The 26,640-nt window shown below is 47.3% G+C and overlaps 1 protein-coding gene and 1 long non-coding RNA gene across 2 annotated transcripts; one reads left to right on the plus strand and one right to left on the minus strand.

Annotated features, from left to right (window-relative positions):
* Positions 1–21,541: 21,541 nt before the first annotated feature.
* On the plus strand, positions 21,542–22,589 carry LOC135899711 (uncharacterized). The gene is made up of 3 exons (XR_010563702.2): positions 21,542–21,980; positions 22,098–22,300; positions 22,400–22,589. It is a non-coding gene; the product is annotated as an uncharacterized lncRNA (long non-coding RNA).
* Positions 22,590–22,820: 231 nt separating this feature from the next.
* LOC139047523 (uncharacterized) lies at positions 22,821–25,901 on the minus strand. The gene is made up of 2 exons (XM_070521352.1): positions 25,703–25,901; positions 22,821–24,628 (listed from the first exon to the last, which is right to left on the minus strand). The coding sequence occupies exons 1-2, from the start codon at positions 25,766–25,768 to the stop codon at positions 22,997–22,999; spliced, it is 1,698 nt and encodes a 565-aa protein (XP_070377453.1). The 5' UTR covers positions 25,769–25,901; the 3' UTR covers positions 22,821–22,996.
* Between the last annotated feature and the right edge of the window lie 739 nt (positions 25,902–26,640).

The raw sequence follows: 26,640 nt of genomic DNA on the forward strand, positions 1-26,640 counted from the left end.
TTGAACCATTCGACTCTACCATCATGCCGAGAATCCGGATGGCATGCACCCTCGGAATATATCCTCCGTCGTTTGTGCGCAGTTTTATGTCGCATTCGGCGAGTGGTTTCTACCCTTTTGGTTTCGGGGGTCGATAAAGTAGCAGTTCCGACTTGTGCGGTGAGCACCGAAGGCCCGTGGACTCAAGGTATCTCTCGGTAGCATCAATCGCCTCTTGCAGGGCCGTCTCTACCTGTCCGTCACTACCTCCCGTACACCAGATGGTAACGTCGTCTGCGTATATGGTATGATTGATACCATCGATAGCAGAGAGTGTCCTGGATAGTCCAATCATGACGAGGTTAAAGAGGGTTGGGGATATGACTACCCCTTGTGGCGTCCCCTTAGACCCCAGCTTGTTCATGTCTGAAGTCAGGTCCCCGATCTTAAGGGTGGCTTCTCTGTTTGACAGGAAAGATCTCGTGTAGGAATGAAAGTGCTTCCCCAGGTTAAGACTCGAGATTGTGTTCAAAACGAACGAGTGAATAACGTTATCGAAGGCCTTTTCCAGATCTAGACCTAGTATGGCTCTCGTGTCCCGCGTATTACAGTCAATAATGTGATGCTTGATGAGCTTCATCGCGTCCTGCGTCGACAGTCCGACCCTGAAGCCGATCATGTTGTGCGGGTAAATGTCGTGGTCCTCCAGGTAGCATGAAAGCCTGTTTAGGATTGCGTGCTCAGCAACCTTCCCCACGCACCATGTGAGCGAAATTGGGCGGAGGTTATCGAGGCTGGGCGGCTTGCCTGGCTTGGGGATGAGAATAGTGTTGGCCGATTTCCACATTTCCGGGACTTTACCGCTGCTCCATGTTTGGTTAATGATGTCCGTTAAGTATTCGATGGACTTTTCGTCCAGGTTCCGTAGAGCTTTATTTGTGATCTTGTCCGGACCCGGAGCCGATCTGCCGTTGAGGGCATGGAGCGCCTGCCTGATCTCCTCTATCCCGAATTCTGCGTCGAGCTCAGGGTTGTCGGAGCCTTCGTAGTCAGGGGAAGGTGGTGTAGGGCCCGATGCGACTGATAGGTACTTCTTCACTAGCTTGGATAAAATTTCATTGCTCGAATATTCTCGCTTTGCTGTGTGTAGGGTGCGCGCCAGTGTGTTGCGTTGGTTGGTTTTAGTGTTTGTCTCGTCGAGGAGATGCTTTAGGAGGTTCCAGGTGCCCCCGTTGCGCAGCTGCCCGTCGATCGAGTTACACACCTCATTCCAATGTTGTTTAGAAAGGGCTCTGCAGTGTTCCTCTATAGTTCTGCTGATTTCAGATATCTTTTTTCTTAGCCTACGGTTGAGCCGTTGTCCTTTCCACCTGGCGAGGAGCGACTGCTTCGACTCCAACAGGTGAGCCAGACGGCTGTCCATCTTTTCCACTGGAAGATCGGTACAAACCTCTTTGGTAGTAGCTTTGATGTCTTGTCTAACCTGTACAACCCATTGTTCGAGGCTAGGCTTCTCCACACACTCCGTTCGCTCTTCCCTAATTTTGCGAAATTTGTCCCAGTCTGTGTACTGGAACATACGCTGTCTCTTCTGCTCAACTTGGAGGTGCGTGGCCAAGATATAATGGTCGCTACCAAAGTCTACCCCGAGGTTCGTCCACTTGACGGCTGCATTGCTCCTGACAAAGGTGAGATCCGGTGTCGTGTCACGGCTCGACGATGTTCCGCATCTGGTGGGGAAGGCTGGGTCAGTGACTAGCATCAAGTTTAGGTTTATAGCCTCACGCCAGAGTTCCTCCCCCTTGTTAGTGTTATATGGGTAGCCCTAGCCCAGCTGGCACACAAAGTCTTGAAAACGTCGTATTAAGGGATTCAACGTCTGAAACGGATTTTTGAACAAAATCGACGCATCAAAGACGTTCCAAACAAGATAGCTTAAAAACGAGGGGTGAATACGTTTGGATAACGTTGGAAGCCAGGCAGCTTAAAAACGAGGGGTGAATACGTTTTGAAAACGACTTCATATGACTCACTCTATCTCTTTAGTTATCATGTGACTAAGGTGGCCACGTGATTCGTGATGCCGAGCAGCCGGGCGAGCCAGGCATAGTCGCGTCGTCATGGCGTCGTCGCGTCCCCGCACTCGCATTGCGCTGTGGTGTGTTTGCGGCTGTTCTGAATGTGCTGCCGCTGCCCTTTGCTATGTAAGTGTTGCAGTGTTTTGCTGTCACGAAAACGATATTCTGTGATTAGTTTGGGTTGTGCGAAATTGTTTGTGTGGTTTTAATTCGGAAATCAGTAGTGTTTTCAATTGTTATCGGACCATGGCGGCCACGTTATTCGTGAAGCCTGGCATAGTTGCGTTATCGCACTTGCATTGCGCTGTGGTATCTTTGCGGCTGTTCTGAATGTGCTGCCGCTGCCCTTTGTCATGTAAGTGTTGCGGTGTTTTGCCGTCAAGAAAACGACATTCTGTGATTAGTTTGGGTTGTGCGATCTGTTTGTGTAGTTTTAATTTCGAATTCAGTAGTGTTTTCAATTGCAGGGCGCCGAGTGGAGGGCACTAATCAGCTCTTCAAGTTCATTGTCATGTTATTTGAGGCGCCTTTTCACTGACGCTGTAATTCAGGCGTTAAGGGCAGTATAAGGACGAAAGTTAGAGGGAAGAAATCGTGCCTGTGTGTCCCTAGCGTCGGGATCGGCCGCTATGCGTGATCCTAACAAGAAAGCATTTTGCTGAATGCGAAGAAAGATGGCAAAATTGCTGTCTGTGCGCACCTTGCCAATCTCCGCAATAGAGCCGTCATCGTGGTATTTTAGTCTCCCGTTTAGCAAGAGTGTTGCAGACAAGATAACTGGTTCAAACAGGCTTTTTTTTATGATTCAGTACTAGTACGGTATCCCAAAAGGTGAGGTCAAGTGCTCGCCCTATTTTCTTCCCTCGCGCTACAGCGCACTGACGGAATTTTGCGTGCACCATATATACCGTGCTTTTATCGTTTACGCTTCAGGTTCTCGATTGTGTTTTCGCCCCCTTTACCCACGTGAGTGGTATTTCATGGTCTTACGGGGTACCACGTGTGTCCATATATTGTGTCCAATATATGAAACGGCCCAACTCTATTTTATTTGACGCCTCAAATGGTATTAATGTATTGAGTCCCTTGTAGCTTTGTGCTTGTTATCAATTTTACTACTTGGCGAATGGATACAGCATGTACGCTGCATAACTCACTTGTGGATACTGCGTACGTGAGTCGAGTATGCTTCAGGTAGTACGATTGTTTGCCGTTTGGGACATGTGTCGGAATGTACGCTGTGCGCCCTTCGCGCTTTAATTAGTCGGCGGCCTGCCGAGTTCGTGCGGGTGCAATGTGTGCGCGTGGAGTTTGCGAAGCGCTCGCGCGGTTTTTTTTATATGTGTTCTGTTCGCGCGCTTCGCACAGCAGGGCATGCCGCAGTTCTTTGTCCTTGTGCAACACATTTTCCTAGCGTACGCCTGTGCATTATTTGATAGCGGTTTCACACGGGGCTCATTTAACCCCTATCCAATCCGTTACAAATCGAATATCTCGGTCGTGATTGGATCTTTTGCGCAAGCTACGACAGTGAGCCAGTCGCATCGATAATTTCGATCCGGATCGGGCGTGATGGCGATCGAGAGTGGTCGCGTGACGCCGGTTTTACACATGGCTCCCACATAGGGAACACTTTAAGTTCAATGCTACTGAGTGAAGAGCAAGTGCATATATATGCCAGTGGTGGTATGTGGGCGAGTCTTTCTGGTGAAGCCAATACTTGTGCATTCAAAACATTTCAACTACCAGCGTAATGCATCAATGTGTCTACTTCACAAAACGGAGCACCAGTGCAGATATCTGAGCATACCTGTCCAGGGCAGCAAGTGTGTCTACATTTAAACCACTACCAGCTTGTGCGGCAGTCCTATTTCCAGCGGGACTGCAGAATAATCAGTAGGGTGCGCTCAAGCTGTTTATCTATGAAGCTCTGCCTCGACTGTGTGCCAAATATTTTTGGACGTGAAAGTGGGGGTGAATTGGTAAACATCAGTGGAACTATGCCTGGACTTTGTGGCAAATGTTTTTGGATGTGAAAGTGTGGGTGAACTGGCAAAGAATTTGCTCTGGGCTACATGTGTTAAGCGTTTTTCTCATTCAGAGTGCTATTTTTTTTTAACTTTAGGAGACTGAAGATGTGCGCAAAGTGTGACATGTCAGTGTGCTAATTAATGTATTTGCTGGTTTGCAAATTATTCGTTGCAACTTTGTCTTTGCCAGAGAGGTACAACTTTGCCTCTTGTACAGGGTTTTTTAGATAAAACACTTACTATTTATTACGAGCATTGCTTCCTTTGTTACACAAATGCAGCTTCCAGTGCATTCCAGTTTATTTACATGTTTATGTAAGTTACTAATATGAGGCTTGCATATTCATTTCTCACGTTCTGGAGTGGCAAGATGCAGCATTACTGTCTCATCGTTCGCTGTACTACAGTAGTGTTCACTTGTTACACTGAATCCCCCGTTTAAGTATTCTGTACTAATTTCACTTTATTGCTTTTTTGTTGTATGGTTATTTTTCTCGCCATTACCTTCTTTGATATATCCTAAAGGCGATATTTCCAATTTTGCATTGTTCCCATTTTTTTTTTATTTCTGTCACAGGATTATTTTATGATGGTATGCGGTGGTATTTCTTTTTGTGCTCTTTTCAAGCTTCTAGCTGATTGGTAACATTGCTTGGAGGCAGTTACCATCCGACTCATACTCTTGCATTTTTCAGTCTACTTCCATTCGCTCCGAATGTCACTTCTGCATAACTCTAGTCCATCTAATAGCACGTGCTCTTTACTATGATAAATGAGAAACTTCAGTACACTCCAGGTTCTTCTGTTCATTTTTGTATGTGTACTTGGAATTTTGTTTATGTGCTAGTGAATGTTCACTTTCGAGTTCATTACGAATCCTTTCTGCGACTTTTGTCATTGTTGATGTACTTTTACTTCTATGTGCATTTCTCACACAGTTTGTTCGAAGCTTGCATAAGCATTACATTTTAATAAAGTGTTTTTGCTTGGTCACAATGTTCTCATTTCATTCACTTTTGGCATGAAGGGCTTGGTCTTGCCGCCTGCCAAGTCGTGACCATTTGTTCTTTGCAGGATGTCATTCCCATTTTGGTTGTAAGCATCGTCGCTTACTAAAGGTGGTATTAAGGATTCATTATTCCTAACAGGCTTATTTTCGTGGGACTTGGTAGAGGATACGCCGGCCATGCGGGGAACAGTGCTTGGCACTGCGCCATGGCTCTTACAGTCAACACGACGCTTCTACTCATCTGGGGCGCGATTGGAGATCGTTGTTCGAAACGCCCGATCAGTTTCACCTCACGCGATTGGCCTAGGCCGTGCCGACGGGTGCGGCTGACGACGTCTGCGCGGCATAGGCCAGTCGCGTGAGGCGAAACTAAACGCGTGTTTTGAACAACGATGTCTGATCGCACCCGTCACCCGCGAAAATTAGCTTCAGATGATCGTAAACCTTTCAAGACCACTTCTAGACCAGCTTTTTGATAACCTCCTAAAAACGTTTAGAAATTAGTTACCAATAGTTTTGGCAAAGGGATTACTTGTGTCTTTCCCAATCCTATTTCTAGACCAGCTTTTCGAATACGTCTTGCAGACCTGTCCTAGATCGTGTCAAGAAAGTAATTAAGCCGGACATTAGCAGAGATATACGACGTTTTCCCGCCGAAGTTCTCTCATTCGTGTCTTCTTTAATCCGTTTTTATCGTCTTGGATAAACGCTACGAAAACGTTACGTATCTCTTTTTTGCTACCTGGGAGGTGTGGTACGGCGCGTCGAAATCACCAGCTATGATCAAAGGGGAGTCGCGCGCTAGTTGGGTGGCCTTGGTGATTAGGGCTTTGAAGCGTTGTCTTGGAGCTTTGGGACTACTGTAGACATTCAGGATGAATATACTTTCGCGGTTAGTTGGGCTAGGAATTATCTCTATCATCATGTATTCGACTTTACTTGCGGTCATGTTAAGGTCGTGAGTGATGTGGGTTAGCTTGTTGCTAATCAGTACGGCGATCCCCCGTCCTTCGTCGTGTTTTGCTACGGGCTTGTAGCCAGACAGCGTGACGTTAGATGTTAATGTTTCTTGTAAAACGATAACATTTGGCTTCTCTGCGTGTGAGCGAATATATTGTAGCAGGGGAGCCCTCTTGGGAAGGAAACCCCTGCAATTCCATTGCCACATTCTGAATGAGCTAGCTTGAGTGGCCATCGTATTGCTCTTGAGGTGCTGTGCTAACCTTTGGAGGGCCGATCGCCCCCGAGCTGTTACTAGTCGATGCTGTTGCTGGGAGTGTAGGAGCTTTAGGTACCAGCACAGGTGTTACAACGTTTTCTAAGAAGGATTCAATTTTGCTGATCCGCTGATTAGTGCGCTCCTCCATGGACGCCATGTTGCTGTGGAAGAGCGAGAACTTTTCATTTATCTGCTTTATGCTGTCTCTTAGAGCGGAGAGCAACTCGCAAATCTCCGATTTGGCCCTGCCTGGTGCTCTTTCTTGCTCGTTAGCGATTGCCCTCTTCTTAGCGGGCCTCTCTGTATCGATCATCTCAACCATGGGGACTTCCATTGGCTGAGGAGTGCCGGTTGCTTATCCGTATCGCTCTTCTCAACCATGGGGGACTTCCATTGGCTGCGGAGTGGCTGGCTGCTTGTCAGCCATGACGGGTTGACTGCCCTTCTTAATTTCGGCAATTTCTGTCATCAATCGTGCTATGGTGTTCTTCATCATCTCGTTTTCGCGCTCAAGTTGTGCTAGTCTGTTGTTACCTCTATCATGCTCTGGCGGTGAGCCCCGCGTTACCTTTTCCGGCGTTCCTCGAACTCGGTCGGCCCAGGTTGGGTAGCACTCGGGTCGGCGATCCCTGGAGCAGGACCTCGAGCAGGACCTGAACCGGACTTGACTGCCTCGGCGCCAGGATCCGGAGCGACCCCTGGAGCGTGATCTGGTCCTGGTTCTGGAACAAGAGCGCCCTCTGGATCGAGAGTGACTCCGTGGGCTCCCTCTGGAGCCAGAGCGTCCCCTGGATCGGGAACGCCCCCTAGGCTCTTGCGATGGAAGTTGCTCGAAGTGATTCTTGATGTCGCTGCTATGTGGTGTTGACGAAGCCCTACTTGTTGAAGCTTCCACCGTCGCACTCTCCCATCTCCTCCTTCTGACGATGTATGGGATTTGGAATATCTCCTTGCACGTTTTGTCCGCCGTAGGGTGTGGGCCTCCGCACAACCCACACTTTGTCGTGCACTGGTGTTGATCGTCCGGGTTGACTGCCCCACATCCTCTGCAGGTGGACTCTTCGGGAGTCGGGCAAACGTCGGCACGATGGCCGAGTTTGCCGCACGCGTAGCAAATTTCAACTTGTTTGCGATAAAGAAAGCATTTCACAAGGACTGGGCCATAGCGTACGAAGTTCGGAACCTTGAGTCCGTCGAAAGCAATGATGATTGTGCCTGTGTTCTTAATTCTCTTGACCGCTAAGGCCAGCGGGTTTCTCTCGTTGATGATGTTACGTTCCAGGTCCGATGGACTGTCGTTGAGGTCGATGTGTCCGATTACCCCTTTACGCGTGGTGTGGGGGGCGGCATCGTATGCACTCACTTCAAACATTCTTCCAGCCACATGAATTGCCCTGATTCTTGTGTATTTTGAAGCGTTGTCTCGGTTGGGCGTGCTGGCCACCAGAATGTTTTGTAGTATGTTAGGACAAATGATGTCCGAGCTTATCTGCGTAGGGGTAAGACCCGCCGCTTCCACGATCGCCTTGCCGATCACGGTCGGTCCTGTCTTGGCAATATTCAGCCCTCCGCGGGGCCGTATGATAATTTTGGCATGTTCCTTGGGCATGGGAGGCATCCGTGACGCCCTGATGATTTTGCTCTTGAGCTTATCTCCATTTTCCTGAGTTCTGAATGAGGCGCCGGCGTTACGCCTATTCTCCCATATGCCGCCGCTAGGCCGGTTGGCAGAGTCCGCCTTGGCGGACATACGCTTCGAAACTGCCAACTGCCATCCAAATTCTGCTGAAAATTCTTCAGGAGGAAGATCCTCCCCTTCAACCGTCATCTGCATGATTACTGAGATCTCAGAATTCTCGCTCCAGCTACACTTGACGACGCCAATGGGCGCTACGCCGGGCTAGGCTTGTCGTTAGGGCCAGAAAGGCGGCGACGTAGTCCGAGCACAAAAATGTTCATAAAATGTAAGAGGCCACCCACCGGAGAAAATCCGATATCGATGTGATCCTCTTTCCCTTAGACGTGCGTTGGTCACAACATGATGGAGATTAGAGGCGAAAATCTTGCCAAAATCATTCAAGAGAGCAGGAGCCGAGATGGAACCCTAGCGCAGGAAATAGCAGCGCGAAGCAGTCGCAACAGTATCGCAAACAGTATCGCAAAGCAGTCCCAGTCGCCGATAGGATGTAAACAAGTCCGTGCGCTCCACACCGAAAGCAGGGGCCGTATCTTATAACGGTTCGGTTGCGGAACCGTTCCTTTGTCCTCACCTGATTGGCCAAAATTTTGATTACCTCACAGGTCGTCAGAGGCAGCGGGGCGGTATCGCAATTTTCGAATACGTCACGCATCTGTCAATCATCTTCAAAGCGCATCGGTCGTAAGAACCGGCGAAGGGGTAGTCCGCTTTGGGTTCCGTTGCTGTAGCTTGGCTGTTAGCTTGTGACCCTGGGCGCGCGCGCCGGTCGCGCGTCCCCGGAGACACGCGGGCGTCGCGCGTGCGTGCGTTGGTTGCTTCGGAGGCTATTACTTGCCTTCGTCGTCTGCTTGGCGTTGCTCTTTCGGTGTCGACCACGGCTGGAAATGTGATACGCTTTCGAAGAAGTGACAGACGATGAGTTGCACCGCCCTTGCTGGCTTTCTAAGTAGACCTTTTGCAGGCTACGCTATCAAATGGAGGAGACTCGGGTGCAAGCGTACGAGTGGCCATTCCACGCAGAGGAAGGAATATTGCGCGCTGGGGTTCATTGCCACCGGCCTGCAGCTCCCAGAGCTCAGTCGGACGCGAAGCATTCGTCGGAATCGCCTAGATTTCTGCTGCCGACATTGTCCACAAAGTTGCTCTCGCAATTACTGTGTTGGCCTGTTGAAGGGCTGGGCAGCTTTCCTGTGACCTCAGCTTCAAAGTCAATACCAAGGAGATATTTGCATGGTGAGATCGAATTCCCAGTGCTATCGCCAGTGTGAATAGCTCGCAGATCGCCGTTCAGCAGTCAGAAGGGTTCAACCTAGGCTGGTTCAGCGCTTCCTTCGTTCGGCTGATAAAACTATACAGTCAGGACGGGAAGGTATTGTAGAGCTCTCTTATTTGGCTGCCCTTTTTTCTCTATTTCGTGAGTGCCATACTTAATTGTTTCTCAATTTCACGGCACAGCGCGCAACGTCAGCACCACACTCTTCGATTTGACTTCGCGCAGGAAACGCAGGGCCCGTATACCGTAATGTTCGATTTAAGTTCCATTGCTTCCATCACGCGACGCGCCGTGGGGCAGATCGCAGGGATAGCGGCAGCGCGGCGGCAAGCGAGTCATGTCCGAGCCGATGACGAAGGGCGAAAAAAGAAGGAAAACTGATATAGTCGGCTAGTAAAGGTGTCGCTAAGAACCAGTTCACGGTTTTGTCGCGCTATCTATTTGAGAAGTGCTGGTAGTGCGTTCCTGTTGCATGCATCGTGCGAGCTCCTGGTAGCAGACGACATAGCGCTGCGCTCTGCCCACTCCGTGGCCAACTCATTTACGCTTACGATACCGCCTGTGGGCTGAGAATGAAAAAGAATGACATTAATAAATTACTTCCGTATTGCGTAAACACTCGGCACCGCAAGTTTATACTTCAAAACTTGGCGTATAATATTTAATTTATATTTTACATTTGTTTAGCAAGCAGAAACATTCTGCAATTCCTCGATTAGCTCGTCATATAGTGACGTACACCTCAGAGGTGGCACCCTCTCATCTATTGGTCGCGTCCTCCTGTTCTTGCACCGCCGGCTTGGGAGTGGCACACCAAGTGACGTAAGTGGCGAAGCGAACGGTTCGTATTCCGAACCGTTATAAGATTCGGCCCCAGGGCAATGCTTGTTTGTCAACGTTTGTCTGAATTTGGTGATGCGGGTAGTTTCATCGCTTCTTAACGTATTCACTCAAAAGTAGTTAGTTGCGACCGCCAAATAATTGTTTAGTTGTTTTTGTGTGACTGCGCTGGCCGACGTTCTTGGCGTCCGACGAGAGGACCAGCACTCTACACCTAAAGCTTTCGTCGGCCTCCAAAGAAAGTATGTTCTGTGCAGGGGTGCGATCTCGACAACCGTACGGCTGGGCTTTTCCTGCATCGCTTACCGCGCTGAGAACTCGAAACGCCCATCAAGTCGAATGGCGGGGCATAGCTCTAAAGGCAGGCCAACAAAACAAAGTTCTCGCCTTCAAAAACATAATGACGTCGCTTTTGTTTTTAACGGATATGGCGTCACATTATTTTTTCTTCCGCCGGAAGTGCTCCCTGCACATACATATGGCGCTAAGCCTTATGAATCATCGATGAATCACCATGTTTTCAAGGTATGGGCTCCTATGGAAGCTTCGCTACGAGGTATATTTACCTTGGTGCTACACCGTGCTGTTCCTGTGTTTGAGGAAGGCATGTTAGGCGGGTTCCATTCCGCGCAGCACCGGAAATAAAGGATTTGGGGCGCTATTCTGGACATTCCGCCATTTTCTTCGGAGCGTGACGTAGGCGCGACGCAAACAAAATGGCGCTGGTGGCCCGGTTTTGCTTACGTAACGTGACGCCAACTTGACGTTTCGCCTAAGAAACTGAAATGAAGGCACTGAATGTAGCGTTATCAGTAAAGCAAAACAGTTTTCCTCCGCAGTAAAAATAAAGCAGCTATCTTAAAGCGTATGATTATTCTGTCGAAAACGCTTCTCGCTTCCGTCGTCTGCTGCGTACAAGCCGTCGTCTGCTTCAGTAGCTCGGATGCGTGTCCCTGGAAAATGGAATGAGTCATCGCATGTTCGTGCCAACGCGCTTGTTTTCTTTCTTGAGACAACATACGCGAACTACCAGTGGTGATGCGCGCACGTTCTAGGCCACGTTATCGCTATTTCGTGAAACGCAAGTGACTCAGCCCGACTCGGCTGGCTTAGAAACGGCCGAATATCACCGATAGCGTTGCGCGCGCCAGAGATATCCACTAGAGCGACGCAAGCGCCGGCGCTGCCATCTCTTGTTCATTTCGCTGGGTACTCGCACCGCGGGAGGAAACTTCAAGGCGCCGCCTTGCGTACATTTCTTTTTGTAAGTTAGAAAAAGGCCGTTGTCATAACTTTTGATTGTGCGAAAAGGCATTAATCTCGATTACAATACAAATGCAGCAGTGAAAAGTGGACAACATTGCTGAAAGTTTGCTATATTCAACCAATATTATTTCGTATTTACGCGTTCTTTTAAAAAACGATGGCCCAAAACAAATGCCAACACTACCCGAGAGCGATGCAAATACTATGAGCACGGGTTATGAACAAAAGATTTTCGTGGCGCCAAACGACGGGGAAAATGTGGCGATACGCATTCCTCTCGGCTGCCATTGCATATGGCTGTCCATTAGCATAATTCGCGCGGCTCGTCGCAGCAAAAATTATGGCGGAAAATCTCAGCAATGGCGGCCCTGCGCAACGTCACGCATCGTCAAAATGACGTTTACGAAACAGCCCTTCCTGTGACGCTCCTCATGAGATATTCCTTCAGCCAATCAGCAAGCTGGCATGGCGCATATCTTGAATCGCCACCACATATTCGCGCAATTGCAGATGCATTGCACTGGCTTCTGCACGCTACCGCTCACATTCTTTTTGAAGCGCTAACATCACAATATATCTGCCAAGGAACAAAAAAATGTATTAGTCCATAACATTTGCAGCTCCACGTCACGTTTCGTCATCTTGATGAAAACGCAAAATTGCATTTTGCAATACTTCCGCTTCCCGGCACAAATTTCAAAACACGTGACCTTTCGACAGCCAATCAGAGAGTAAACATGGCGGCTAATGGCGGCCGTGCAGCCGCCATGCGTGTCCAGAATAGAGCCCTTGGTTGCACTCGAAGGTCGAGGTAAACGTTTAGACAGGCACGGACACGCCGATCAAAAAGCCGGTGAAGTATCCTAAGAATGACAAGTACGCGATGTGTGTAGTTGTCAATCGTTTTATCTTCGTTAAAGCTAGATTCGCACGCAGGACCGAATCGCTGGGTACGATTGCAAATGGACGGGACCTGTCTCGGCGATAGCTAATCCTGCCGCTGCATAAAGTGATGCAGACCAGCCAATGGCAGTGCGATGCGGAGCAACGTCATGTTCGTCCGTGCACTGAAACAGCGACTTTAATCGCTGACCTAGTCCAGCTTTATTCTTCAGTCTTGACTTTCAATTTCCAAAGACAACTACACTTCTGCAGTGAGGATATGTGAGCTTAGTGTATTTTAGAATAATCGTTTCACTCATTACGAAACTTTCTACTCCTGATTCAGTTCTCTTTCCTACGTGTTACCTACGAGGTTTACCACTGCGAAATGGTTGTACGCTGGAAGAAACTTCAGAGGAAAGTAGGTCGCGCTTAAGCCGCTTATGAGTATACTTATGCAGAATCACTCACACTCATTTCAGAGTCATAAGCGTGAGTATGAGTGAGTGACAAAGGACGCTAGTATATGAGGGTGAGTGAGTACCAATGAATGTGAGTGAGTACCAATGAATGTGAGTGACGGAGAGCATAAGTATGAGTATGACATTACAAAGTCCTCTGAATAAAATTAAATTATGCAGACACAACACACATGTCGAAATGTATGTGAAGCGAAGCTTTGGTTATTGGCAATACCTATTTGATGGTTTACAAATACAGATTTTGTTTGTTGTTTTGTTGCGCTGTGCCTACGTTATTCAGATTTTGTTTGGTTTCATTTGGTGAGATTTACGTATGCAAATTTAGTGGGACACGGCCATTCTGGGAGAATGGCCAAGAACCGGCACACACGTAGTGCAACATACGAAGCGCCTAGAACAATTAAAGTAAATTAAAAATATTGTTAAATGTAAGTTACCATTCGATTGCTAGATTGGTGTTCTTTAATGATGCCTGTGAGCCGACATTATATGTTTGGCTTTTAAGTAAAATGCCTTTCTTTACGCAGAACAAACGTGGGCATACTTGATATCATTTTTTTTATTTATGGGGTTTTACGTGCCAAAGCCACTTTCTGATTATGAGGCACGCCGTAGTGGGGGACTCCGGAAATTTCGACCACCTGGGGTTCTTTAACGTGCACCTAAATCTAAGTACACGGGTGTTTTCGCAATTCGCCCCCATCGAAATGCGGCGGCCGCGGCCAGGATTCGATCCCGCGACCTCGTGCTCCGAATGTAACAGTGCAAGGGCACTGCTGCATTCAGACTGAATTGCCGACAACATCTCCATCTCACTAAATTTCATATAACATTTGTAATTATATTCACAAATGTATCTGGCTAAACCCCGACCGACCCAAAAGCCAGGGAGCTATGCTAAACCCGGGTAAGTAGGCATAGAAAGATTCGCTTTTATCAAAAGAGGGCAGATGAGCATGCCATTTTTTGCAATCTTGATGTTTACTCGATACGCCCAATATAAATAGATACAAGTCTCAATTGATACGGCTAAAGGCATAAGTTTGCCTGACTGGGCCACTTCACCTGCACACATTTCACGCTGCGCACGATCCAGGTTGAAAAACGTATGGCAAATACCAAACACAAAAGTGTCTAGATTATACAATTGGAAATATAGGCAAAAGGAAGATTGAACACTGCGAACCAAAGTGAAAATACTGCTTCTTCAAATCACGCCAGCCTTTTAGAAAAGTTAGCATATGAACGTGAAATAATGCCAGTGAGAGGGAGTACAGGCGAAAATTTGAGCATGAGTGAGTTCCGATAATTGTGAGTGGACGCGAGTCTGAGCGGTGGGTGAGGGCGTATCCCAAAAATAGAGCATAGATGAGTGAATGCGAGTGAGTGTCCAACAATTCTGGTGACCCCTGTCGAGACTTGTTACCCCTGCAAATTCAGCTCGGAGTGTTCACTCGCCTTACAAACTCACATGCGAATTAGTTCATAAACATTTCGCTCTCACCGAGCTTCATTACGAGCAACTACTATCCGCAAACAAACAAAACGGCTTTGTCCAGTATACACACGATTGAAACCTTATCAACTAGAGAAACCTACAGAAGCATCGTAAAAAATAATACGCACGTGTCCTGTTAATAACCCGTGTAGGCAGGAAAAAAAAAGAGTAAACGCGAGGGAGGAGCCGGTGAAATAATGGAATTGATAGCTGTGCCCGCGTAAGCGTATAAAACCATTGACCTGCCTGTCCCAATTAGTAAGCGCAAGCGTAGCCCACAGCTGGTAGAGACGGAAATGATCTGCTGTAAAGAACGAGCGTGCAAGGGCTTTCGACAGAGGAAACGGAAAAAGGTGCTTTTGTGTCAGCCACGCCGACGCAGCGCTCCCTCGTAAGAGGTTGAAGCCGATTAGACTCATGGTGACTTGATAGCGCTGTTTTCTTTTTCATACATTTACTTTCGCTTCTCTAAAGTGTACTATGAATAGAATACAGTGTATGCTATGGCTAGGGTGACTAGTGTAGCATCTTAGGGTGGCGACGCACTGTTTTGTGGCCCAGTTTGCGAGATGGTATTGCAGGTTTCTGTCAATCAGAAGTTTGAGATTCAACCATCTCATCGAGTGGCTTAAAACAAGTCTGTTGTTAGTGGCTGGTTACGCTTAAAGAAATCTCAAAAAAGGAGTAAATAAAGCAATGCTTCTGTATATAACACCGCATTATCACTGGTAATTAAAGAAATGATACCCTAGCCAAAGAAGCTTTTTTCAAGGTGGCCGGCATTTAGAGCTCCTATAGATCACCAGCTCCTTAAACAGAGAATTCGTCGCTTCATTGCTTCGCTCTGGAAAGCACCGCATCAATCCTTTGCTGGTAAGGGCCTTGCCGCACGGAAGTCATACCATTTCATACAGTCTGTCATACCAGTCATACAGCCACCGCTTATATTCCAGCTTGGAAGTGTAAGATAGGCTGTGCTGCTTCTCTATGTTGCACCAAATATATATGAGTTTGGGAGCTATACAGTACCTTATTTAGTTTTGCGGGCGCTTCTTTTCTGCGAGGAAGAAGCTTCTTTAAAGCACGATAATCAGATGGTATTATCCTGATGCACGTGCCGAAGAGTTAGTTTTCCGGGAAATACCGTGGATACATATCCAGCCGTACAGGGTGCAATGTAGTGTCACTTTTTCTACTAAAACTTTTGCGTGATTCATTTTGATTCAATTACGGTCACAATTATTCGTGACACGGGCAGAGAAGATTAAGCTAGGTGTCCAGTGGAGACAGGTTTCGTTTCGCGGCTGATCGTCACTGCGACGGAATCATTGTGGAAAATGTTCATGGTTGGGCAGTGCAGATTCGGAGGGGCCGAAAATAAAGGAGAATGTGGCGGTTATACCGCAAGAAAAACGGAAGGTGGTAACAGTTATACAGTGTCTCCGCCGAATTTCACACAATCCCAAGAAGATAGATACGAAGGCAAATGCCCACGTGCTATTTTTCGCCCCAGAACCCTTGCAGAAACCTGATTGCGAGCAATGTCAGACGTCTGAAACGCGGGAACACATATGTGATTGGCCAGCGTATGGGCTTGAACGAAGGACCTTCGATAATTCCCAAATAGGCGTTGGCAATCAAACACCTTCGGAGTACGCTATTCTTGGTCCATGACCTTAAACTGCAACTTCAGTAGGTCAACTAAAGAGCTGTTTTTGCATGATACGAAACTAGACGAGTAGCTACAGTAGGAGCACCGTCTAATGCATTACACGTAAAGTTTCTAACTATAACACCTAGAGGGAAATCTGGCGCTGCCGTCTATGGGAGTTTCCTAAGGGGGGCTGTGCCGTCATGGGAATGACGGCATATGCGTCTGTGATGCTTGCGTAGGCTGGTGTTGTAAGAGGCTTTGTCTCAAACGTGGATATGGCTACACAAGTAACGCGTTCTTAAAGTAAAATCTTCATAATATGTTTCCCTTCACGCATATTACATCTTTACTCACTTACAATGCATGAGGAAGGGAAGACAAGCAAGAACAGACGACAAACTGTTTCCAAGCGAGTGCTATGGAACAGTATTTGCGATCATGAAGAGGTGAGCAGTGTGAAGACGATGGCGACGATTAGAGGCTAGCGCGGGCTGTTGCCTCTTGGCCAAGTGCGGCGTATTTCCCTGTAAATATACTTGTATATAGCTTTTCGTCTGCGTCTTCCTCCGTAACATATCTGGTGGAGGTGGACGTTCCCTGTACTTCGTTCATGTATCGTTGACGTCCTCATTGTTGGAGCCATTAGAGGAGCCGATTATTTTGACATGCGTATCTTATTAGGCCACAGGGACATTGATAGCTTATCGAAGTTCTCCTCAGCGAAATCCTTCTAAAGCAGGTCATATCATAAGAAGCCAACAAACGCTGACACCAAGGACAACATAGGGGAAATTACTTGTGCTTAATAAATGAAATAAAGAAATGATAAAGTAATGGAAATTAAAGTGGATGAAAGAACAACTTGCCGCAGCTGGGAACCGAACCTACAACCTTCGCATTTCGCGTGCGATGCTCTACCAATTGAGCTACCGCGGCATCGTTTTCCCATCCACTTTCTTAGGTATTTATGTGTCCTAGTAGAACCCTGGGAGTGTTAGCCAGCGCCATCACTCACAGACCTTGGCGGATGACGTGGAACGTCTTTTTTGCCGCAGGCGTCACGAGAACGTGAACTTTTTTAGGGTGAAGGCAACTGGTCAATAAACCCACATATGCTACCTGAACGCATGAATGTTGCCGGATTCGAGACCCTCGTTATGTAATGAACGGGAAGAAAGGGGGTTAACCGAGGGGCCCGATTTTTATTAGTCATATCATAAGAAGCCAACAAACACTGACACCAAGGACAACATAGGGGAAATTACTTGTGCTTAATAAATGAAATAAAGAAACGATAAAGTAATGGAAATTAAAGTGGATGAAAAAACAACTTGCCGCAGGTGGGAACCGAACCCACAACCTTCGCATTTCGCGCCAAGGTCTGTGAGTGATGGCGCTGGCTAACACTCCCAGGGTTCTACTAGGACACATAAATACCTAAGAAAGTGGATGGGAAACGACGCCGTGGTAGCTCAATTGGTAGAGCATCGCACGCGAAATGAGAAGGTTGTGGGTTTGGTTCCCACCTGCGGCAAGTTGTTTTTTCATCCACTTTAATTTTCATTAATTTATCGTTTCTTCATTCCATTTAAAAGCGACAAGTAATTCCCTCTATGTTGTCCTTGGTGTCAGTGTTTGTTGGCTTCTCATGATATGACTAATAAAAATCGGGCCCCTCGGTTAACCCCCTTTCTTCTCGTTCTAAAGCAGGTGTATTATAACCCGCATGTGATGCGCAGTGTCCACTTGACAGTGGCCATACTTATTGCATTCACTTCCGATTGTGCGTTGAGGGTCAGCCGATAACGGGGACAATATGGGGCTGGATATTGTCCTATACAAAACTATAGCCAAACGTGGAAATTCCTGCGAAAGTAAGTGATTGGTTTCTTATCAGCCACGAGCCCTTCAAGGATTCCGAGTATGTCGAGCCTGAAGGCTACATTCGGGCTACGAGGTAAAATATGGTACCTCTGCAATTACGTCGACTTTTGTATTGTATAGATAGCGTTTGTGCAATGTGACGCTGGCTGTGCGCTTGTGAAATAGCAAGCTCTTACAGTGATTCCACACTCAATTAAGCGCTTCGCAAACTTTGGGGTTCGTCAAAAGGAGGCCGATTAGCTCACATTAACATTGTCGAATTATATGGGAAGGATTTAAGCTCCATTAGCGTTAACATTGCACCACAGTATGACCGCGGCAGAGCTTATGTGTGTACATGTGGCTTGAAAAAAAAAAAGAGTTCATTCCACCAAGGAGAGGACTGAACATTTTCGAGTTTTGCAGCGAATGACGTAAGACGAAGCTTTCGTTCTGGAGTTGCTAAAAACACATGGGAACGAAGAAATTTCTTTCCTCGGCAAGCACTGCGTCAATATTGATGACGTTTGTTGCATTTAAAATAAAAATAGAGATTTGGTGACTATAGGTAACAAATAATTTATTTAGGTGGGCATGTGTTTTTCAGCTAATTGTTCGAAATTTCAAAAAAAAAACACATGCTAGTACCGAGTTCTCAACTCTGTGCCTCAGAAGCAAATAATATTATCACATTTCTGTATACTACATCTATTAAGATATGTAAATGCATATTGAGACAAGGTGTACACACAAATAAAGGCCTACTCAAGAAACACCAATCTAAGAATAAACGGGAAGCGGGAATGCAGCTATAATTCAGCATAAAGCATTAAGGGCTATAATAAATATGAGGTGCTGCGAGCACCTGGAAAGAAGTAATGGCTCCACTGCTAATGTTCGCAAATGCCACTCTGTGCTTAGAATTGGATATCTTGTTGGGATGGGAAATTAACCAAAGAGCCCACGGTAAAGGAGAGCGGAACAGAGACAGTAAATTTAATGCAAAGGATAGAAACTGAAATGTTAGTAAATAGCGGCAAAGACGGCAAGAAATAATCAAGGGAAAATCAGTACTGTCACACAAAGGGCAGTGTCTTTCTATTTGAGGCCTGTGCTGGTTGGCTAAGGACCAAGACTCAGAGTACTGATGACATCAGAGTACTGATGCAAGTACTCACAACGGGATGAGGCAGGTGTGTGCTGCAGCGAAAATCCGGAAACATTTCACCACATCGTCGTGGAATGCGAAGGTATTCACTCAGCTAGATATGTAGGTACACATATAACGTTCTCATTTCAGAAGCGCCGGGTTTTAACGTGGTTGGAAGCAATAGTCAGTGAGCAGTCGAAATACAGAAGAAACATGCAGAGTATTGGCGATAAAAAAGCAGGGAAGAAATTGATGGGATCAGATCCCTTACAGGCGCAGCTAACTATATATACGAGGCAGAAAAAGAGGTTTTAAGGAAGAATGAAAACTCCGAGGTATAGGCCAAATGTTAGACCGATACGCATGTATAGGTTACCCAACTCAAGCAGACTAGTTTGTCACCGCTCCGTTTCGAAGGGGACGACTGTAAATCGCCATCATCTACGAATAGCAGGAAAGGGAAAGGGCATAGCACGCGTATTTTTCTCACGCGGCTGTAGTGTATATGCAGTCTGGAACTCAATGACTGCGCTCAGCAAAAACGCAGTAATTTTAGAGCGCAGTACTTAGGGTCCTGTTCATTGGTTGAGCGTTGGCGTCCCTCGGCGTAACCGCGCGAAGGCGCTCGTGCCACCGCTCCCGCGTTCGACGCCATGGTCGTATTCCACAGCTACTTACAGTGCCACGGATACTGCCAGCGTTCCTATTTTGCCCTTTCCTATGCGAAGGCGCTGGCCCAATGCCTATCGGTGCAGTGATTTCGGTCTGAGATCTGTTTCCTCAATATATCGCGATATGAAAACACGCATCGAGCTGTGCTCAAATTTCGCATTAGGAAGTAATGTGATCCTCGGCCATTGTTCAGTCTTTTACAAACCTAAGAAGGGCGGGGCTCATAAACCGGCGTAATTCGTGCACGATGTGTTGAAAATAAATCCATTCTGGGAAAGCTCGAAAGGTGGAGGAAGGATCACGGCAGGGAAAATAGACCCTTTGCAAAAGTACGCCACCTGCCGAGTAAATCGAGTTTCGGTTTCGGTTGCGAAAAGCATCCTGGGAATGAATTTGCCATGTTGCAGGGGAGCGCGGGCACTGCGGGAGCGTAGTAGCCGCCGTTGTTGGTTCTTTGTTCTATGACGAGGTGCTGCTGTAAGTTGGAGTTGTCAGGTGTTACTTGGACGCTGATTTCGACATGAGCGACGTCGTTTACCCGGTACACGGTTGGGAGAGTGACTTGTCGTGCCTTCCGCCACTCCGGGAGACGGCAATCAGCAGTTTTGTTTCGACGAAGACTACGAAGGGCCGACGAAAGGCGTACAAGTTGGTGACAGAGAGCTACGTTGTTGCCTCTACAGTCTCCGCGAACTACTCTTGCAAAACGTAAGTTTTTGCGGCTTAGTGATGCCAATTTCATAGATAACATTAGTAACAGCGCTGAGAAAGCTTGCAAGGCCAATACATTTGTGCGCGCATGGATTCGGCATGTTGGGAAGCGCTTAATAGCTCCTGCACCCCGCGCGCTTGTTCGGAGCCATGTAGTAGGCTATCTGAATGAAAGGCGATTAATTTAACCGAATTTGGTCATTGAATGTTTTCAATGTGGCAATAAAGTTAGTTGTTGTAGTACTTGTAGCTTTATACACGGTGTGAACGCAGGCTCGAACGGAAAAGAACCACTTTGTTGAGGTGAATCGCTCACCAGGGTTTTACGCTCGTGGAACTGTTGAGCCGCTTGCTGATTACTAATCCGTAAAATACTTTATCTCCCGAAAAAAAAAAGAAGGCGTTGTCCCGCTACCACCTGTTCAAAAATTTTGGGCTTTTCTTCGTGAATCTGCACTAAAAAATGCTCGCGTTTCTGCTTCGCCATAACGCAGTTGAATGATGGAAGTCTCTAAAGAGGGGTAAGAAACCCAGCGTCTGATTTTACTAGAAAAATGTGGTGGGCGCCGGGCCATTGCGGAATTCACGTATCACGTTTTACAGCATTGCTTGATGTCACAGCGTGTGTCCGACTATGTTAATCAACTTTGCCCCCTCAGAAGCACTTCTGTGTCATTCATCTGCCCTGCAGCGAAGCAGACCTATCGGCTTCCTGTTGGACGTAAATGTGATTGTGCACATGATTGCATAAGCTCGCAGTTGAAAAGCCATGCTACATGACACGCCCACACTGAAAAAATTGCGTATTTCCCAACGAGCCACGGTCCATTGCGTATGTAAGGGGTAACGCCCCCCCCCCCCCCCTCCGGTTGGTAACAAAAGGTCGCGTGCTTCTCATCGCAGTTGAAAGATATAAAGAATTTCGCGTGGCAATCCAGCATAAACCGGGACTGTTCTACATTTCGATTCACTTCGTTTCAGGGCTAATACCATCTTTGTGAAGGCCAGCTGCTACAGAAGCCAACGAAAAACCCTCTCACCATATACAGTCAAGGCAGCGTTGTCGCTTCAGGGAGACATACTTGGCGGCCTTTGTGAGTGCGCTGCTGGCAAGCACGCATGTAACCATTTGCAAGCTGTGCTGAAGTTAGTGGCATTGCTTCAAGTTAAAGGATACAATGAAGCGCCAGAGCATCTCTCATCGACAGATTTGCCGCAGCAGTGGAGAGTGCCAAGGACCAATCCGCTTCGCGGAACAAGTCTGCAGCAGGTAGACTGGCGGAGAGTAGGGGAGGGCGGGCAAGATTTGCCCCGCACCTCTCGCCTCTATAAAGGCATTGCTGCTAACGAAGACCCGAAGCAACAGGAGGAAGACATAAAGGCCTTTGCCGATGCACTGAAAGAAATTAATGGTATGCAGGAGTTCGCCAGCTTCCTCGACGCTGCAGACAGCTCAGACGTCACTGAAACAAAATTTGGGACACGTTTAAAGGGCTGCCTTCTCGACTACCAACAGTCTGTGGTTCCTCATGGATTTGCAGTCTTCATATCCAAAGAGCTAGAAGTGCCTCGGCCGCAAATATGGGCAAGTGCGGAGCTGTTTACGGGCGCTTTCACTGTTCCACAATGGAAAATACCCGACACGTTTGATGGAGCATCTGCAGCATTTCTTAAGGTAATAGTTTTATATTCTATATTCATGCAACATTGCCTTAATGTAGGCTTGAACAATCAATTGTTTCAGTCACTGCACACTAACACATAAGGTATGTGCCATTGAAATTCATTTCAGAGTATATGCATCACCCCAGCGGAGGCGCAGGACCTAGAAAGGACGTCTAGGAGGCAACGAAACAGCCTAACATGGCATCAAGGACGCCTTCACCGCCTTACTGCATCCAACTTCGGTTTGGTCCTGAACCGGAAGAAGTGGACAAAGAAAGGCTTGATTAACCTGACGACTCCGAAGGACCTGTCACGCGTTCAGCCCGTCAGGTACGTTCAGGCATGGTGTTACTGAAAACATATTGCAAATGCACTTGTGTCCTGGGCGTACACTCGAATTCCTGAAGCTTCACTAAATTCCTTTTCCAGGTACGGCATAGCCAACGAGAAAGACGCCCTCCTGAGGTACAAGGATACCTTGACAACTGCGGGACATCCTGTTGAAGTATTCAACTGTGGCCTTTTTGTCGACCCGTCCAGGCCATGGCTTGGAGCATCGCCTGACGCCCTAACCTTTGACCCTTGTGAACCTTTTCCATGGGGTACAGTAGAGGTGAAATGCCCATACTCCCTCAGACATGCCGCGAGAGAGGTTCTCCTTTCAGAAGACTTCTTCGTTGCATTTGATGAAGATTGCCAACCTGAACTGAAAGTTTCCCATGAACACTACAAGCAGGTGATTGGACAGATGGGGATAACTCGCACACAGTGGGCAGACTTCGTTGTCTTCGGACCGCGCTTTATTATAGTGCAGCGCGTGCGTTTCGCCGAAAAAGAGTGGAACGACATGGTTCATGTGCTAGACAATTTTTATTTTGACACTCTGCTCCCATTCTTCGTACAGCAGGTGAAAACATGAATATTGCATGAAGAGCTAAACATTTATGCAATAAAGGCAAGTGAGCTTTTGTAATAAACAAATTGATTTGTAAGAGTTAGCAGCAATAAAGCAGTTTTTCCCACCAGTCACTCGCTTTCGGTGATCAAAGGGCTTTGCATATTGCTCAGCACGGCACACACTGACCATACCTGATTAATCAGCGGACCCAGGGAAAGTGGTACTGCCTTATCAAAGATGTGGTAGCACTTGATTCGTTGTATTCTCCTTTCGACGTGAATTCGGAGTGAAGCGATTTCTTGTGTCCGCTGCACGTCATCCTCCTCAAATTGTTTTTGTGTCAAGAAAGGTGGCAGATTCAGGCCGACCCCTTTTTCTTGAAGTAGATCCTTGATCTTAAAGCCCTTGTCGGCCATGACAGTGTCGCCGGGAGCAAAGTTTAAGTCCAGAAAACCACTTCTGATCACTATTTCGCGGTCGGAGAGCGACCCCATGAAAAGTTCTGATGCGAACGTAAGAAGACCATTTGGTGCCACGCCAATGAGAGCCTTAAACGTGTTCGCCGACTTGTAAGTTGAGTACGTACCTGACTGCAAAACGAGGGAGCTAGGTACTTCACACTTTACCTCTGTGGCATCGATGATCACCCTTGTGCTTGGGTACAGCTCCCGAAATGCAGGAGGCATGTGCCTGTCAATCTTACTGCGTGGCACCCACAGAGTAAGTTTTCCCAGCTGGATGTACATAAAATTGATCCAACCAGAAAACACTCTTGACACTGTACTTGCAGAAACACCGAAAATATGCCCGAGATGCAGGTGGAAAAATCCAGTTTTCAATTTCATCAGTGTGAGAAAAAGTTCTTCCGCAGGTTCAAGCTTCCGTGGGCGTCCCTTAACGTCCCCAGGTGTGCTTTCATTTTCCAAGTATACATTACAGGCATTTTCACCCGGCTTCAGGTATAAAAGGAAGCATTGAAAGTGCTTGTAGCTAGATAATCCAGTGTAAAACTGCATGCTGTTGTCGTCATCACGGAACCTCGCAAGTGAAAATGGCTTTCTTTCTTTTTTTGCTCGACTTTCTTTGTCTTCAGCTGCTCGTTGCATTTCTTGCAGCTGCTTTTTGACATGTTCAAGCTGCTCAGTTAGCTTTTTGTTCTCTGCAATCAGCTCAATGTTGTTGTCGTTTACTGCGACGATGTCCTCTCTGAGCTTCCTTGCTTCACCTAAAGCCCTTTTAAGGCTCTGAACATGAGCAGACAGCTGTGCAACTTCTTCGCACCTTGCTTTTAGCTCCAGTTGAATTTTTTGAAAAGTGGCAGTGCACGACTGACAAACCAAATCTGCAGCAGTGTTTTGCGTCGCATGACCCTTGGCTCGTTGGCCTGCATCTTCGGATTGCTGTGAAGGTTCCCAGGTCATATCTCGGTCACTCTTACTTTCACGCTGACTCAGATCAGTGTCGGGGCTTGCTGCTTGTAAAAGATGGCTTGTGAGACCCTTGCTGCAGCGCAGTGCTCGCTCCTTAGGTGGTCGACGCTGTTTCACAGGCTTGGCAAACACAAACTGCGTCGGCACAGCATTGTCTTTCAGAAAGCGTCGCCCACTGGCCACGTTTGGGATATAGTCATCCGGCTTGAAATGTTTGGAGCAGACCCTCGTAAACTGGCCGACCACGAAGTTTGGCCCTGGATCCCTTCTTATGGCGATTATCCACTTTTTGAACATGACCTTGTCCCGTGGGAACTTGTGAAATGAGACCTGCAAAAGGTAAATTATGATGTGCTTGTCTAAAAACAGGTATTTCACTAAAAGAGCTGGGTCACTAGCCCTCATATTCTTACGTTGCCATGGGTACCAATGCAGCTGACTAAAAGGAAATTCAGGATGGATCTAGGCAGTACGTTTTTAGCACTGCATGTTGCTCACTCGCAAAAAAAGTGGTTTCTTCGCTATAACTTCATGGCATGATTTTAATCTGTGGTTCACAAAAAATTATCCTTGGTTTTTAAAAATAAATGAAAAGGCGCAGGCGCAAAAAATGTAATATTTTTTTTCTGATCGCGGCTTTGACTAAAATACTCGGCATGATTATGAGGAAACTAGGCAGCTATAGGTAGACCACATACATTTTTTTTTACTTGTCGGCTGCCGACACATTTGTAGCACGTCGTACCAGACAGGCTGGCCAAGAGTGCGACGTTCGAGTTACATCACGGTATAATACAGACTTTTCGTCAGTGCAAATATACTTCACCGTATCTATATAGCTTGCCTGTAGACTGCGGACACTGCGACGAGGTCATTTATTTTAACGTGTTGTCACTAGTACGATCGCTGCGCTGCAGTACAGCCGTGGTTTCAGGGAGCGACAGCGTCTCTACCCCCTATACAAGTGCCCCAAAACGTTACCGCCCATCAAAATACGAACACATGCGTGGATAAACCAACGCTCAGCAGAAACGTCCCACGCGGTGGGGAACGAAGTTCGAGCGGCTAGTTTTGCGCAGTGTTTGCGAAGCGCGGCTTAACGCCTGCATTTAGCACGCACGATCGTTTCATTCCTACTGAGATCACAGACGCGCGCGCGCACACACACACACACACACACACACACACACACACACACACACACACACACACACACACACACACACACACACAAAACGCAGTTACCGTAGCCTCTAAAGCGTTACCACAATGTTTCGCTAAAATAACGGAATACAGCAGCGGGGAAAGTTCGCTCCAAGCTCGTTTACGCGGAGTCAATGCACCAGGACAACAGTGGTATGTCCGCGAACAACACCCGTAATAATAGCACGCACGTATACGTACCTTTTCGCCGCTTTTGCATCGGTATCCCTCCTGGTGACATTCAGGAACACAGCAGAAGTGAACCATTGCCAAATAAATATTCTTAACGCAGACTTGCAACGTAAGAGCCTTGAACGACGCGACGCTTTCCTTAGTCAACAATGCCGAGACAGGAGCGGCAGCTGGCGGCACCCCCACAACATGGCGGCTGCGCACGTAGTTGCGGCGGCGGCCGCGAGGGGCGTACTTTTGCAAGGGGTCTATTGTCATCCGTCCGACTGCAGCACGAAGCCACAAAAGAAAATCCGTACTGGTATCTCTAAGAGAAAACTTCGCTACTAAAAAAAAAAAAGTTTGCCGTGGTCCGATGAGGGAACCCGAGGCCAACGCCTTTCTGGTGCGGTTGCTCTGCTATCTTGGCTAACCACGAGACTAGCAGATCGCACAGTGAGGATGAATTAATAGACAACTTTGGCCTCACTCTGGAAACGTTCTGCTAGCCTCTGGTGAGCTCAAAGTGTTCGTGCTCTGGCGTAGTATCATCTCCTGTCCTGGGCACATACGCCCAAATTTGCCACAGGTTATGCAGTCACAACAGTCTACATTATCATACGCCACCACTCAAATTACTAGGCGGAAGATAGCAAAATCCACACGAATTTAACTATGGAGCCTTCCTTCTAGGGTTCTCTGTAAGGTATCCCCTAAACAACCAACCGTAGCAATCTGTACAAATGGGTTCAATTGTTTCAGATTTTCAACGTAAAAACATACGAATGACATCGTCATATTAACATAGAGCCCATGGCCTAAACCTTATGTATGTGTGATTGCACAACACTTAGACGCATATGAAGCCAAAATCCGCGTTTCCTTTGGTGACCTCTGTCTAGTGTCTAGTAAACTCGCGCCCAATGACCCAGTCGTCGGCTGTCGTCGGACAGACGATGGCATCACGT

The sequence above is a fragment of the Dermacentor albipictus genome, chromosome 7, assembly GCF_038994185.2.
Source record: "Dermacentor albipictus isolate Rhodes 1998 colony chromosome 7, USDA_Dalb.pri_finalv2, whole genome shotgun sequence".
Taxonomy (NCBI): domain Eukaryota; kingdom Metazoa; phylum Arthropoda; class Arachnida; order Ixodida; family Ixodidae; genus Dermacentor; species Dermacentor albipictus.